Raw genomic sequence first — 15939 nt, 5'->3', positions numbered from 1 at the left:
CTCCCCCGTCCTTTTTACATTGGATCCCCCCCCGGGCATTTGCCATCTTGTTAATTAAATGACCACACCTAGAAACCATGGTATACCTCTCAAAGCAAAAGAAGGTTTACATTCCACTGAGATTACGTCAACGTTCAAAATTCTAACTGACTCGTTAAAAGGAAATCATTGCAACTTAACATTACCCTTTACGGCCACACAATGTTTGGAGAGCCATATTAATATATATAGCATTCATGGGGTTAAAAGTAGGTCACTTTTGAGCTGCCGTTTTCCTCGTTTTAAAAATGATGTCTCGTGCAAAACATTTCATATGACTGAAGTGAGTTTGATTTGTATGAAAATCTAAAAGTGCAGTTGGAACATCTTTTCATACGAATGGTTTCGCACGAATACCCGTATTGGCACATTGAGAAAATTGAGAAAAGGCAAATTTGAAATGGCATAATCTCATCACCGAAACAAAAATAGGCATTTTAAAGCTCTTTATTGTTTTTTACGTTTACAAATATCGCTCCTTTTATATTTTGACATAACAATATTTCAAAAGTAAAGAAATGCCTGATCTTTGACTAAAATCTGCAATCAGCGCTGGGGAATGACTGACGAAACGATCATTATCAGCCGTTGTGCTGAGTCCCAACAGCAACATTTCCTGCGTTGGTTCCTTGCTACCCAACGCTGCCGGCAGTGTTGCCAAAGATCATTTCTTGGCCGTTATTGCCTTGATTACCGACCGGAACATTTCCCGCTATGTTTCCTTGTTTCCCAACTTTGCCAGCGGTTAAACTAAAAGCATGCTGTTGTCCTTTATTGGCTTGATTTCCCACAGCTACATTTCCCGTGTTGGCTCCCTGTTGGCCAACGCTACCAGCGGTTTTGCCAAAGGTGAGCGTTTGTCCTTTACTGCCTTGATTGCCGATAGCAACATTCCCTGCGTTGACTTCTTCTTGGCCGAAGCTGCCAAAGTTAACGCCGTGTCCATTTATACCATGGCTGGCACCATTGATATTCCACGAGATCCTTCCTAGTTTGCCAAGACTGCCCAGAGTTTGACCTAAGATGTTCTTTTGACCTTTATTAAGTTGTTTCCCAACAGCAACATTTCCTGCGTTGATCCCTTGTTGGCCCACGCTGCCAGCAGTGTTGCCAAAGGTCATTTCTTGGCCTTTGCTGACTTGATTAACAACAACGTTCCCTCTGTTGACTCCTTGTTCGCCGACGCTACTAACGGTATTACCAAAGTTGAACCCGTTTCCTTTTATGACATGACTGGCACCATTAATATTCCATGAAATGCTTCCCAGTTTCGCAAGACTACAAAGCGTGCCCACAGTGTAATCAAGAATATTAACGTTGCCTTTATTAAGATGATTGCCAACAGCAACATTTCCGGCATTGGTTCCTTGCTGCCCACCGTAGCCAGCAGTATTGCCAAAGGCGATTTCTTGACCTTTGTTGACCTCCTGGCCAACGCTGCCAAAGTTAGACCCAAGTCCTTTAATGCCATGCGAAGCCCCACTTATATTCCATGAAATGGTTCCTAGTTTGCCAAGAATGCAAAGGCTGCCCAAAGTGTAACCGAAGATGTCTCCCTGGCCACCATTGTGCTGATTGCCACCAGCAACATTCGCTTTGTTGACACCATGTTGGCCAACGATACTTACTTTATTACCGAAGTTGACACCATGTCCTTTAATGCCATGAATGGCGCCATTAACGTTCCATGAAATAGCTCCAAACTTACCAATACTGCCCAGAGTGTGACCGAAAATGTTCCCTTGGCCTTTATTGAATTGATTGCCAACAGCAACATTTCCTACGTTGGTCCCTTTCCACCCAACGATACCAGCAGTTTTGCCAAAGTGCATTACTGTACCTTTGTTGCCTTGAATACCGACAGCAACATTTCCTTTGTTGCCTCCTTGTTGGCCCGCAATGTTTACTTTATTACCAAAGTTGACACCAAGTCCTTTAATTCCATGACTGGGACCTTTCATTTTCCATGAAATGGTTCCAAGCTTACCAATACTGCCCAGAGTGTGACCGAAAATGTTCCCTTGGCCTTTATTGAATTGATTGCCAACAGCAACATTTCCTACGTTTGTCCCCTTCCACCCAACGATACCAGCAGTTTTGCCAAAGTGCATTACTGTACCTTTGTTGCCTTGAATACCGACGGCAACATTTCCTTTGTTGCCTCCTTGTTGGCCCGCAATGCTTACTTTACTACCAAAGTTGACACCAAGTCCTTCAATTCCATGACTGGGACCTTTTATTTTCCATGAAATGGTTCCTAGTTTACCAATACTGCCTAGTGTGTGACCAAAGATGTTCCCTTGGCCTTTATTGAATTGATTGCCAACAGCAACATTTCCTACGTTTGTCCCTTTCCACCCAACGATACCAGCAGTTTTGCCAAAGTGCATTACTGTACCTTTGTTGCCTTGAATACCGACAGCAACATTTCCTTTGTTGCCTCCTTGTTGGCCAGTAATGCTTACTTTATTACCAAAGTTGATACCAAGTCCTTTAATTCCATGACTGGGACCTTTTATTTTCCATGAAATGGTTCCTAGTTTACCAGTACTGCCCAGAGTGTGACCAAAGATGTTCCCTTGGCCTTTATTAAATTGATTGCCAACAGCAACATTTCCTACGTTTGTCCCCTTCCACCCAACGATACCAGCAGTTTTGCCAAAGTGCATTACTGTACCTTTATTGCCTTGATTGCCGACGGCAACATTTCCTTTGTTTGCACCTTGTTGGCTCGCAATGCTGACTTTACTACCAAAGTTGATACCAAGTCCTTTAATTCCATGACTGGGACCTTTTATTTTCCATGAAATGGTTCCTAGTTTACCAATACTGCCCAGAGTGTGACCAAAGATGTTCCCTTGGCCTTTATTGAATTGATTGCCAACAGCAACATTTCCTACGTTTGTCCCCTTCCACCCAACGATACCAGCAGTTTTGCCAAAGTGCATTACTGTACCTTTATTGCCTTGATTGCCGACGGCAACATTTCCTTTGTTTGCACCTTGTTGGCTCGCAATGCTGACTTTACTACCAAAGTTGATACCAAGTCCTTCAATTCCATGACTGGGACCTTTTATTTTCCATGAAATGGTTCCTAGTTTACCAATACTGCCCAGAGTGTGACCAAAGATGTTCCCTTGACCTTTATTGAGTTGAGCGCCAACAGCAACATTTCCGGTGTTGGTCCCCTGTTGAACAACGTTACCAGCAATGTTACCAAAAGTCATAACTGTACCTTTGCTGCCTTGATTGCCCAACGCAACATTCCCTTTAAGGGCTCCCTGTTGCCCGACGGTGCTTACTTTATTGCCGAAGTTTAAGCCATGTCCTTTAATGCCATGGCTGGCACCATTTATTTTCCACGACATGGTTCCTAGTTTGCTAGGACCGCCCAGAGTGTTACCAAAAATGTTTCCTTGGCCTTTATTGAGCTGATTTCCAACAGCAACATTTCCACCGTTGATCCCCTGCTGGCCAACGCTACCAACTGTCGTGCCAAAGGTCATTTCTTGGCTTTTGTTGACTTGATTACTGACAGCTATATTCCCTTTGATGGCACCTGGCTGGCCGACCATGTTCACTTTATTACCAAAGTTGAAACCATGTCCCTTAATGCCAAGACTAGCGCCTTTAATATTCCATGAGATGCTTCCTAGTTTGCCGAAATTGCCCAGAGTGTTGCCAAAGATGTTCGTATTGCCTTTATTGAACTGAGTGCCAACAGCAACATTACCTGCGTTGATCCCTTGTTGGCCAACGCTGCCAGCTGTCTTGCCAAAAGTCATTTTTTGGCCTTTGTTGACTTGATTGTTGACAGCAATAATCCCTTTGGCTGCACCATGTTGGCCGACGACGCTTACCTTGTTACCAAAGTTGACGCCATGTCCTTTAATGCCATGACTGGCGCCATTGATATTCCATGAGATGGTACCTAGTTTGCCAAGACCGCCCAGAATTTGACCAGAAATGTTCCCTTGGCCTTTATTAAGTTGGTTGCCAACAGCAACATTTCCAGCGTTGATTCCCTGCTGACCAACGCTACCAGTAGTTTTACCAAATGTCATTTCTTGGCCTTTGTTGACCTCATTACCGACAGCAACATTCCCTTTGATGGCATTTTGTTGGCCGACCATGTTGACTTTATTACCGAGGTTGAAACCATGTCCTTTAATGCCATGACTAGCGCCTTTAATATTCCATGAGATGCTTCCTAGTTTGCCAAAATTCCCCAAGTTTTGACCTTTGTTGAGTTGATTACCAACCGCAACATTTCCAGCGTTGATTCCTTGCTGGCCAATGTTGCCAGCTGTTGTGCCAAAGGTCATTTCTTGGCTTTTGTTGACTTGATTACTGACAGCTATATTCCCTTTGATGGCACCTGGCTGGCCGACCATGTTCACTTTATTACCAAAGTTGAAACCATGTCCCTTAATGCCAAGACTAGCGCCTTTAATATTCCATGAGATGCTTCCTAGTTTGCCGAAATTGCCCAGAGTGTTGCCAAAGATGTTCGTATTGCCTTTATTGAATTGAGTGCCAACAGCAACATTACCTGCGTTGATCCCTTGTTGGCCAACGCTGCCAGCTGTCTCGCCAAAAGTCATTTTTTGGCCTTTGTTGACTTGATTGCCGACAGCAATAATCCCTTTGGCTGCACCATGTTGGCCGACGACGCTTACCTTGTTACCAAAGTTGACGCCATGTCCTTTAATGCCATGACTGACGCCATGTCCTTTAATGCCATGACTGGCGCCATTGATATTCCATGAGATGGTACCTAGTTTGCCAAAATTGCCCAGAGTGTTGCCAAAGATGTTCGTATTGCCTTTATTGAATTGAGTGCCAACAGCAACATTACCTGCGTTGATCCCTTGTTGGCCAACGCTGCCAGCTGTCTTGCCAAAAGTCATTTTTTGGCCTTTGTTGACTTGATTGCCGACAGCAATAATCCCTTTGGCTGCACCATGTTGGCCGACGACGCTTACCTTGTTACCAAAGTTGACGCCATGTCCTTTAATGCCATGACTGGCGCCATTGATATTCCATGAGATGGTACCTAGTTTGCCAAGACCGCCCAGAATTTGACCAGAAATGTTCCCTTGGCCTTTATTAAGTTGGTTGCCAACAGCAACATTTCCAGCGTTGATTCCCTGCTGACCAACGCTACCAGTAGTTTTACCAAATGTCATTTCTTGGCCTTTGTTGACCTCATTACCGACAGCAACATTCCCTTTGATGGCATTTTGTTGGCCGACCATGTTGACTTTATTACCGAGGTTGAAACCATGTCCTTTAATGCCATGACTAGCGCCTTTAATATTCCATGAGATGCTTCCTAGTTTGCCAAGATTCCCCAGGTTTTGACCTTTATTGAGTTGATTACCAACCGCAACATTTCCAGCGTTGATTCCTTGCTGGCCAATGTTGCCAGCTGTTGTGCCAAAGGTCATTTCTTGGCTTTTGTTGACTTGATTACTGACAGCTACATTCCCTTTGATGGCACCTGGCTGGCCGACCGTGTTTACTTTATTACCGAAGTTGAAACCATGTCCTTTAATGCCATGACCGGCGCCTTTAATATTCCATGAGATGGTTCCTAACTTGCCAAAATTGCTCAGAGCGTTGCCAAAGATGTTTCCTTGGCCTTTATTGAGTTGATTGCCAATAGCAACATTACCTGCGTTGACCCCCTGCTGGCCTATACTACCGGCCGTGTTGCCAAAAGTCATTTCTTGGCCTTTGTTGACTTGATTACTGATAGCAACGTTCCCTTTGACTGCACCTTTTTGGCCGGCGATGTTTACTTTATTACCAAAGTTGAAACCATGTCCTTTTATGGCATGACTGCCTCCATTAATGTTCCATGATATTATTCCTTGGTTGCCAAGATCGCAAAGACTGCCCAAAGTGTAACTAAAGATGTTCCCTTGGATTTTATTCCCAACAGCAACATTCCCAGCGTTGTATCCTTGTTGGGCGACGCTGCTAAGTCTATTGCCAAAGCTGAATCCAGCACCTTTAATGCCTTGACTGGCACCATTAATATTCCATGTGATGGTTCCTAGTTTGCCAAGTCTGCAAAGACTGCTAACTGTGTAAGCAAGGAGATTCTCTTGGCCTTTATTAAGTTGATTGCCAACAGCAACATTCCCTGTGGTAGGTCCTTGTTGGGCAGCGCTTGTAACGTTTTTACCAAAGCTGATTTCGTTTTCTTTAATGCCATGACCGGCACCAGTTATATTCCACGAGACCGTTCCCAGTTTGCCAAGACTGCCAATTGTGTAACCTAAGGTACTTTCTTTGCCATTATTGAGTTCATTAGTAGGTGCAAGATTTCCTATAACAACGCCTCCAGCTGTGTTTCCATAGGCTATTTCTTGCCCTTTATTACCCTGATTTCCTTGTTGGCCAACGCCACCAACGTTTTTACCAAAGATAAACTCGTGTCCTTTATTGCCCTTACTGGCGCCAGTAACAATCCACGAGACGTTTCCTGCTTTGCCAAGGCTGTCGACGGCGTAACCTAAGATGTTCCCAAGGGCTTTATTGAGTTGACTGCCAACACCAACATTTCCTGTGGTTGCTCCTTGCTGGCCAACGCTGCCACCAAATGCGAGATTTCCTGTGTTGATTCCTTGTTGGCCATTGCTAGTGGTTTCAGTATGGGTATACTGTTGTCCTTTATTGACTTGAGTTCCTACAGCTACATTTCCCGTATTGGCTCCCTGTTGGCCAACGCTACCAGCAGTGTTACCAAATGTCATTTCTTGGCCTTTGTTAAGTTGATTGCCAACAGCAACATTTCCAGTATGCTGTTGTCCTTTATTGACTTGGGTTCCTACAGCTACATTTCCCATATTGGCTCCCTGTTGGCCAACGTTACCAGCAGTGTTACCAAATGTCATTTCTTGGCCTTTGTTAAGTTGATTGCCAACAGCAACATTTCCAGTATGCTGTTGTCCTTTATTGACTTGGGTTCCTACAGCTACATTTCCCATATTGGCTCCCTGTTGGCCAACGTTACCAGCAGTGTTACCAAATGTCATTTCTTGGCCTTTGTTAAGTTGATTGCCAACAGCAACATTTCCAGTATGCTGTTGTCCTTTATTGACTTGGGTTCCTACAGCTACATTTCCCATATTGGCTCCCTGTTGGCCAACGCTAACAGCGGTGTTACCAAATGTCATTTCTTGGCCTTTGTTAAGTTGATTGCCAACAGCAACATTTCCAGTATGCTGTTGTCCTTTATTGACTTGGGTTCCTACAGCTACATTTCCCATATTGGCTCCCTGTTGGCCAACGTTACCAGCAGTGTTACCAAATGTCATTTCTTGGCCTTTGTTAAGTTGATTGCCAACAGCAACATTTCCAGTATGCTGTTGTCCTTTATTGACTTGGGTTCCTACAGCTACATTTCCCATATTGGCTCCCTGTTGGCCAACGTTACCAGCAGTGTTACCAAATGTCATTTCTTGGCCTTTGTTAAGTTGATTGCCAACAGCAACATTTCCAGTATGCTGTTGTCCTTTATTGACTTGGGTTCCTACAGCTACATTTCCCATATTGGCTCCCTGTTGGCCAACGTTACCAGCGGTGTTACCAAATGTCATTTCTTGGCCTTTGTTAAGTTGATTGCCAACAGCACCATTTCCAGTATGCTGTTGTCCTTTATTGACTTGGGTTCCTACAGCTACATTTCCCATATTGGCTCCCTGTTGGCCAACGTTACCAGCAGTGTTACCAAATGTCATTTCTTGGCCTTTGTTAAGTTGATTGCCAACAGCAACATTTCCAGTATGCTGTTGTCCTTTATTGACTTGGGTTCCTACAGCTACATTTCCCATATTGGCTCCCTGTTGGCCAACGTTACCAGCAGTGTTACCAAATGTCATTTCTTGGCCTTTGTTAAGTTGATTGCCAACAGCAACATTTCCAGTATGCTGTTGTCCTTTATTGACTTGGGTTCCTACAGCTACATTTCCCATATTGGCTCCCTGTTGGCCAACGTTACCAGCAGTGTTACCAAATGTCATTTCTTGGCCTTTGTTAAGTTGATTGCCAACAGCAACATTTCCAGTATGCTGTTGTCCTTTATTGACTTGGGTTCCTACAGCTACATTTCCCATATTGGCTCCCTGTTGGCCAACGTTACCAGCAGTGTTACCAAATGTCATTTCTTGGCCTTTGTTAAGTTGATTGCCAACAGCAACATTTCCAGTATGCTGTTGTCCTTTATTGACTTGGGTTCCTACAGCTACATTTCCCATATTGGTTCCCTGTTGGCCAACGTTACCAGCAGTGTTACCAAATGTCATTTCTTGGCCTTTGTTAAGTTGATTGCCAACAGCAACATTTCCAGTATGCTGTTGTCCTTTATTGACTTGGGTTCCTACAGCTACATTTCCCATATTGGCTCCCTGTTGGCCAACGTTACCAGCAGTGTTACCAAATGTCATTTCTTGGCCTTTGTTAAGTTGATTGCCAACAGCAACATTTCCAGTATGCTGTTGTCCTTTATTGACTTGGGTTCCTACAGCTACATTTCCCATATTGGCTCCCTGTTGGCCAACGTTACCAGCAGTGTTACCAAATGTCATTTCTTGGCCTTTGTTAAGTTGATTGCCAACAGCAACATTTCCAGTATGCTGTTGTCCTTTATTGACTTGGGTTCCTACAGCTACATTTCCCATATTGGCTCCCTGTTGGCCAACGTTACCAGCAGTGTTACCAAATGTCATTTCTTGGCCTTTGTTAAGTTGATTGCCAACAGCAACATTTCCAGTATGCTGTTGTCCTTTATTGACTTGGGTTCCTACAGCTACATTTCCCATATTGGCTCCCTGTTGGCCAACGTTACCAGCAGTGTTACCAAATGTCATTTCTTGGCCTTTGTTAAGTTGATTGCCAACAGCACCATTTCCAGTATGCTGTTGTCCTTTATTGACTTGGGTTCCTACAGCTACATTTCCCGTATTGGCTCCCTGTTGGCCAACGTTACCAGCAGTGTTACCAAATGTCATTTCTTGGCCTTTGTTAAGTTGATTGCCAACAGCAACATTTCCAGTATGCTGTTGTCCTTTATTGACTTGGGTTCCTACAGCTACATTTCCCATATTGGCTCCCTGTTGGCCAACGTTACCAGCGGTGTTACCAAATGTCATTTCTTGGCCTTTGCTAACTTGATTGCCAACAGCGACATTACCCGTATATGTTCCTTGCTGGCCCATACTGCTGAGTGTATTGCCAAATGTTAATCCATGTCCGTTGATGGTATTAGTGGCACCATTAATATTCCATGAAATGGCTCCTAGCTTTCCAAGGCTTTCGGGACTGCCAAGACTGCCCACAGTGTACCCAAAGATGTTCCCGTGGCCTTTATTGGGTTGGTTACCAATAGCAACGTTCCCTTTGTTAGCTCCTTGCTGGCCGACACTTCCGCCAGTGTTGCCAAACTTCATTTCTTGGCCTGTTTGGGTTCCTTGTTGGCCGACGCTGCTAACGGTATTGCCAAAATTGAACCCATTTCCTTTAGTTCCAGGAATGGCACCATTAAATTTCCATGAGAATGTTCCTAGTTTGCCAAGATTGCCCAGAGTGGGACCAAAGATGTTCCATAGGCCTTTATTGACTTGATTTCCAATAGCAACATTTCCCGCGTTGACCCCTTGCTGACCGACGCTGCCAGCTGTCTTGCCAAAAGTCATTTCTTGACCTTTGTTGACTTGATTTCCTGTAATTGCTCCTTGCTGACCAACATTACTAACGGTATTACCAAAGTGGAACCCAGATCCTGTAATGCCATGACTGGCACCATTAATATTCCAAGAGGTGGTTCCTAGTTTGCCGAAAGTACCAAGAGTTCCAAGACTGCCAAGATTGTTCACACCGTAACCGAAGATGTTCCCTTGGCCTTTATTGAGTTGATTGCCAACAGCAACATTCCCCGTGTTGGCTCCTTGTTGACCAACGCTTCCAGCGGTGTTGCCAAAGGTCATTTCTTGACTTTTATTACCTTGATTGGTTTCAGGTTGTTTACTTTTATCAGTTATGTTACTGTGGCCTGGCGGATGGTGTTTATTGGCATGTTTTCCAGTTGTGCTAGTTTTGGTTTTGTTCCCTTGTTTTCCGACAAAATAAATAAAATACAATAAATTACGTTTATTTACTGTAGGTCACGGTTTATAGCGCAAACGCTAATGGAAGACAGCAAAGTTAAAGTGCTAGGATTGTTAAAAAGGTCAATTGGAAGGAGACCTGGGGGCTTCTTACAATCGGGGGCGAATTGTTGAACTCGGGTCTACCGAGAAGCAACTCCATCGGATTGTCAAGGGCGCGACCTTTGTAGTTCAAGTCCGGCGCCCTAATCATTTGGCCACGTTCTCTCTCCTAACTAGCTCCGCTGAGCCTGTTAGTTTTGGTTAATACGTAAAATTATTTTGATTCTGGCTTACAAAACATTGAAAACGACGTCTTGATCGACCTCCAGAGTGCTATGAATAAAGATGTTAAGGTTAGCGATATTACTACTAAAACGCTTCATGAGAACTGTTAAGATTCAAAGACGGAATAACACAACCACTTTGTGTGTGTGTGGTTTTTTTTTGTCCGAGTAAACGTTTGACACTCTATTGAAAACAAAAAAAACCTCATGATAGTACGTTGCATATTAAGGTATTGATTCATGCGTTCGAAGTAAAAACGAACGTGCTAACAATAAATGATAGACTTACCAGGGTCTTGCAAAGTTTGAAGAAAGCTCTGCAATAGAAATCAAATAATTACAAATAAGCGATCGAATGATCATGTGCTTATGAAATATGTACCCAGCGCCATCACTATCACTGACACAGCAGCTCAAGGTCTTCCGTCTTAAACACGCAGACCAATACAGTAGTAGTATTTCGGATCGCCAACAACAGAAACAAAGCAGCACCTTATCAACGACTTAGAATTCAGCGTGACGGTCGTACACGAATTTCCCGCCCCACGAGAAACTAGGTCATATGAACACTACATAATGGCGGAGGGGAACAAGCGGTCACCACTAGATATTTTGGCGCCCAGAAAGTACCGAAATAATCTCTATTTCTTTGTCTGCGAGACGTAAAACATAAAGAAACTTACCCCTTTGGCTGATTCTTATATGACACTCGATTTGCGCGAAGTTGGACCATAATTTTAATGACACGTTATCGTGTATAAAGCAATGCAGCTAATTCAACTATTTTACAAAATACTTTTAGCGAATATTTTTAATCTTTGATATTGATATTGAATACATTGGAACTTCTGTTAACAGTACTGTGATAACACTAACACTAAACGAATAAGGACTCAAATACAAATGTTTCATTTGCTACTAAGGCAGCCCGATATTGGTTCCCGTCCCAGTGACGTCTCCTTGGAAACTTCTATCAATTTGGGTAAAATGGTTCTCCGAATGACGCAGTTGTGAACAACCGCAGACCCGTATATCTTGACAAGGTTTTTTATAGATCAATCATCTATTATATCTCACATTTTTGACTCAAATTTTTGAATGGTTACCATCTTCATCTGTGATGGCATAACGCTAAAGGAAATAAAAGAAATCGAGATTGCTATGACGATATTTGTGATTACGTAACATGTTTACCTCAGCTTGCTGATTGGCTCCTTCTGCATCCTTGAGAGAAAAAAACACAGCAGAAACCCAAAGTATTGCGAAGAAGACAAAGAACTTCATTGTCCTTAAAAAGAAATATGGTAATTTGTTTATTCATTTATCATTTATTATTTTTATTGGCACTCAAGGGTATGCAACGCTTTCGAGATCTATACCACGGAATCTCACACTTATCACTTGTATTTTCTTGGTATATACATAAGCCTTTTGTTATAAAAATACAAGTAACAAGTTCGATATTCCATGGTATATAGTTTGATAAAGCGTAAGCGCACGATGGGAAGAATGGGTTTAATACCGTCCATAGTATATAACGACTTTCCTGTATTCTGATTGGCTGTATTTCCTATGGCATGGTGTAATTAAAGGTATCCAAAGACAATTCGATCCACTACACATTACAAGACTACTCCTTCTTACATCAATGCGCCTTTCAGGGGAATACCTTATTACCATTAAATACTGAAATAAGTAAACAAACAGATAGCGTTAAATTGACCAGACCACTGGGTCTTAGATGTAACGCAAATCCCTCATCTTCCTATTTCTCAGAATAAGATCAGAATATCTCTCTCCTTCTATGGGATGTATTAGGTAAAATGTCAACCAAAACTGTAAATAGTTACTTTGTTAGTTTGCCGGCTTCACGTACGTTCTTCCAATTGCAGGTAATTGCTCATCGTACGTAAGGTTGATAGAGAGAGTTGATTTAAGGAACAGTCGCAGCAAGGGACCAATCAAAGTCAAAGTAATACTGACCACCTGACTTTCGCGACTCACCGACTCCTGGGTGCAGCAGATTGCAATATGGGATACAGATTTCAGAGGAGGTAGGATAAGAGTGTATTAATCATAGTAGAATTTCTCCCAGTTCTTGGCATGTTGAATTATCTACCTTGTAGTTTTTGTTAGAAATTCTTCATTATAATTAGCCTTTTTAAAATCTAGAACTGAAGAAAGTCATGAGATGGTATGCCTAATAATAGCTGAGCTGGGCTCTTTTTATAGAAAGAGGGATATTACAGATTGCCAGCATTCTCTTCCAGAGTGGGAGAATATTTTTAATTTTGTGCAGCTGCCTGAACTTTGCCATTGAACTACGCATGGAGGACGTGACTCCTGCATTGTTTACCATTAACATGGAGAAACTGGTTCGTCAACAGTTTGTGCAAATGGAAAGCAAAATTGTCTGATAGTAAGTTCGGTTCGGATTGGCCATTTACCATTTCCTCAAAACCCCCAATTTACCGAAATAGACAAGGATAAGTTCGACCTGATCATAATTCCAAGATATTTGCAAATGTTAAAGACATTACCACTTGGATATTTCGGCTGGAAATTTTTGACTACGCTTCAAGACGTTCCATTTATTTCGAAAATTTCCAGTCGATCGAGCCAAAATTGTCTTACCATTTACGCGCTGACCGATTTCCGGAATTTTTGGGTAATGGTAAACAACCCTGGTGTTAGAGAGATTTGGGCGTGTACTGTGTGCTACCAGGTAAGGGCAGTGTCTGCTTCAGTTGATTTACAGTTGAGTTAGAAGGTTTGAGTATTCCTTTCAAGAAACGCAGAGGCCACTGGTCGTGGAAAAGTTTCAGATCTTTCAAAGCTTGGCAGACGACGCCATCTTAACCATGGGCAATGGTCAGCAAATATTCGAAATGGATAACAAGAAAGGAAGGAAGGAGCAAAGGAGCGAAATTCACCCACAATTCCTGCAACTTGGAAAAAAGCTTTGCTATTTCCAAGGTAAAAATAAGCCCTGAATGTCTTAAATCATTATTAAATCATCATAAAATAAATAAGCAAAGAAGAAATGACAGTGGGAAATATTTACATGTTAGAAGTGTAAAGCCTCTGTACCGAAAGAATAATTCCCACCTAGCGCACAAGGATTGGTAGATCAGTGTACAACAAAGTTGTAAAAACATATCAGTTGATTGTTTTGACTCCTTACGCTTAAAAATATTTTAAAATATTTAACATTAAAAGGTTAAAAATAACTACTAAGTTATGATTGTTGCAATATCCAACTTCTCTGTTAAACTGATTTATATTCACACACACATATATATCGGCTCTCTAGATTTGCAAAAACATTGCCAAAGAAATTTCTGTAACTCGATAGCCTTGAAACGCTGTGTCCATAAATACAATCATATATCTAAGTTTTTTTTCAATTTGGTATTCTACATACAAGACCTTTTTCCAATTTGCGAAACATCAAGACTTCCAATTTATTTCTTTATGCCAGCCACTTGGCTCGATAGTTTATCCAAACCTAAACATGTCTGAACTTCTACCCAAATACAAACTGTCCCATTCTAAATTGTTTGATGCCAGAGGAAATATTCCAGAAAATTCTCAAAACTGCAAATTCCATTATGTTTTTCAAACGTACTGTTTAGGCCTGAGAAATGCCGTTAAATCAACGGGAACTAATTTTGGTACCTTTCGTTCTTATTCTCTTAGCCAGATCCTCTTCTTGGAAATAGGTAATCATCCTCAGCGAAAAGTCTCGTGAAAAGAATTTTTTAAAGCTTTTCTTGTAAAAGTCTCGCCAAAAAAATATTGTCAAAAAACCATCGTCTCATCCTTTGCTTAGGTTTATCGTCCACAAGGACGTGAAATACTTTAGGGAACGTAAAGTCGAGTATAGGTAAAGTTAAAGTAACACAGTGGTAATAAAAACGTGATAAGTTTCTTTTGCTTAAGTTGCCGCGACATCCCACACGTATAACAAGTATAGACGTTAATAAGCTACCATTTGGTATTGTGTTTGATTCCGAAATTATAGAGGGGCTGTTATCTTTCCATACTTTCCTCGACATATCTTTCTTCAAGGTTTATCACGATTACCAATTTGCAGTTATTATTACTTTGAGTAGTTTTCATCGACCAAATATAAAAAAGCTAGCCTACCTTCGACAATGAAGCCGAGTCGTGTGCTCTATCAAGCTCTTCTGTATTCGTGCCAACTGGGAGGTTATACCTTGGCTTTCAAAATTTTTAGCTTTCAATGCCGTATTCAAAATGCCAAAAAAAAATCTATATTGCAATCGCTTTTGGCGACTCAAAGTTATTCTGTAAATAAAAAAATAGCTTAGATAGATTCATTGGTAAACGATAAAATGTCAATGTTCTTAAGTTACGTCTTGTCATCTTTGCACAGAAAGCAGTGGGTCTTACAACCTCTTTTTATTCCAGTCTCTGATTAATTATTAAAAAGAAACGCTGTATTGTTAGTTGGAAAGGGATTATTTTAGATACCAAATACCCAAACAGTATACCTAAACGTACGTAAAATACAATTTCTATAAAAGGGACGATAATAGTGACACGCCTACCTTTTTGATACCAATTTATGTCTCTTAGTTAAGTTGTTTGCTTGAAACGTCACGATCGTAAGTTTTTTTTTTTTTAATTGTGTAATAGCGATTTTGTTAAAGCCAACTGGGGTAACAGAAATTGGTCAAAATGGGGAGGTTTGAAAAATCGATTGTAAATTTCTGCTAAGTTCCTTACCAAGAAGGCAAAAACTTGCTTCGAATGATCGGAAGTTCAAAAAACTGGTTTTGCACCCGCTATAACCATTAATTACTTTACACAGGAGGTTGGTTTTTTCAACCGCCACTTTACGTCTCTGTGGTAGTCAAATTTATTCAAGAAAAATTCTGAGCTGAAGAGAAAACGTGCCTTGTCGACCCTACATGTAGCTTAATTAATTTACCATCTTTTATTTAAAATTTTTATGCACAACTTTGGTGCACCACAGTGGGCTAAAGCTTGACTTTATAAACAATAGAACGATTGTTTGATCCCATTTTTCTTGAAATTTTTATCATGAAGACAAATTTTTCGTCGACTTAATCGCTCTAAGAACATTTCAGTAAGCAAATAACAAAATACCTTCCCCAGACTAATAAAGCTAAGCACCTGCTATTTTCAACTTTACAGCTGCCAGTAAGCTCTGACAGTTGTAATTGACTGCTGTCAGTTACACGTACGACAGTTACCAACTTTAGATCGGCCTTAGAGCAAACAGAGTCACAGCTTACCTTTTGTTATATCTCTAACTTCTGCTTATTAAATTCCTGCGTAGACGGTGCGTTGTTATTCTCAAATGGTTACTTCAAACAGCTTAATGTCAACATGGTGACCAATGTTTCCAAACGCCAGTTTTTCCCAGTTTCAAGGAAACAAACTACATCGTTAGTTGGAAAATGATTATC

General features: G+C 41.6%; 1 protein-coding gene across 1 annotated transcript; it reads right to left on the bottom strand.

Moving 5' to 3' along the window:
• Window positions 1-468: 468 nt before the first annotated feature.
• LOC110053367 (uncharacterized) lies at window positions 469-14768 on the bottom strand. Its single transcript, XM_020759588.2, has 4 exons — window positions 14630-14768; window positions 11675-11768; window positions 10770-10797; window positions 469-10156 (listed from the first exon to the last, which is right to left on the bottom strand). Exons 2-4 carry the CDS (start codon window positions 11762-11764, stop codon window positions 672-674), a joined length of 9603 nt encoding a protein of 3200 aa, XP_020615247.2. The 5' UTR covers window positions 11765-11768; window positions 14630-14768; the 3' UTR covers window positions 469-671.
• Between the last annotated feature and the right edge of the window lie 1171 nt (window positions 14769-15939).

The sequence above is a fragment of the Orbicella faveolata genome, unplaced genomic scaffold (genome assembly GCF_042242905.1).
Source record: "Orbicella faveolata isolate gen_17 unplaced genomic scaffold, um_ofav_v1 contig_27, whole genome shotgun sequence".
In the NCBI taxonomy this organism is placed as follows: domain Eukaryota; kingdom Metazoa; phylum Cnidaria; class Anthozoa; order Scleractinia; family Merulinidae; genus Orbicella; species Orbicella faveolata.
This window is presented reverse-complemented; position numbering and strand designations above follow the sequence as displayed.

Coding starts and splice junctions, on each gene's coding strand:
- LOC110053367 (XM_020759588.2), bottom strand. CDS start 11,764: ATGAAGTTCTTTGTCTTCTTCGCAATACTTTGGGTTTCTGCTGTGTTT. Junction 10,798..11,674: donor GAGCCAATCAGCAAGCTGAG/GTAAACATGTTA, acceptor TTTCTATTGCAG/AGCTTTCTTCAAACTTTGCA. Junction 10,157..10,769: donor TCAAACTTTGCAAGACCCTG/GTAAGTCTATCA, acceptor TCGGAAAACAAG/GGAACAAAACCAAAACTAGC.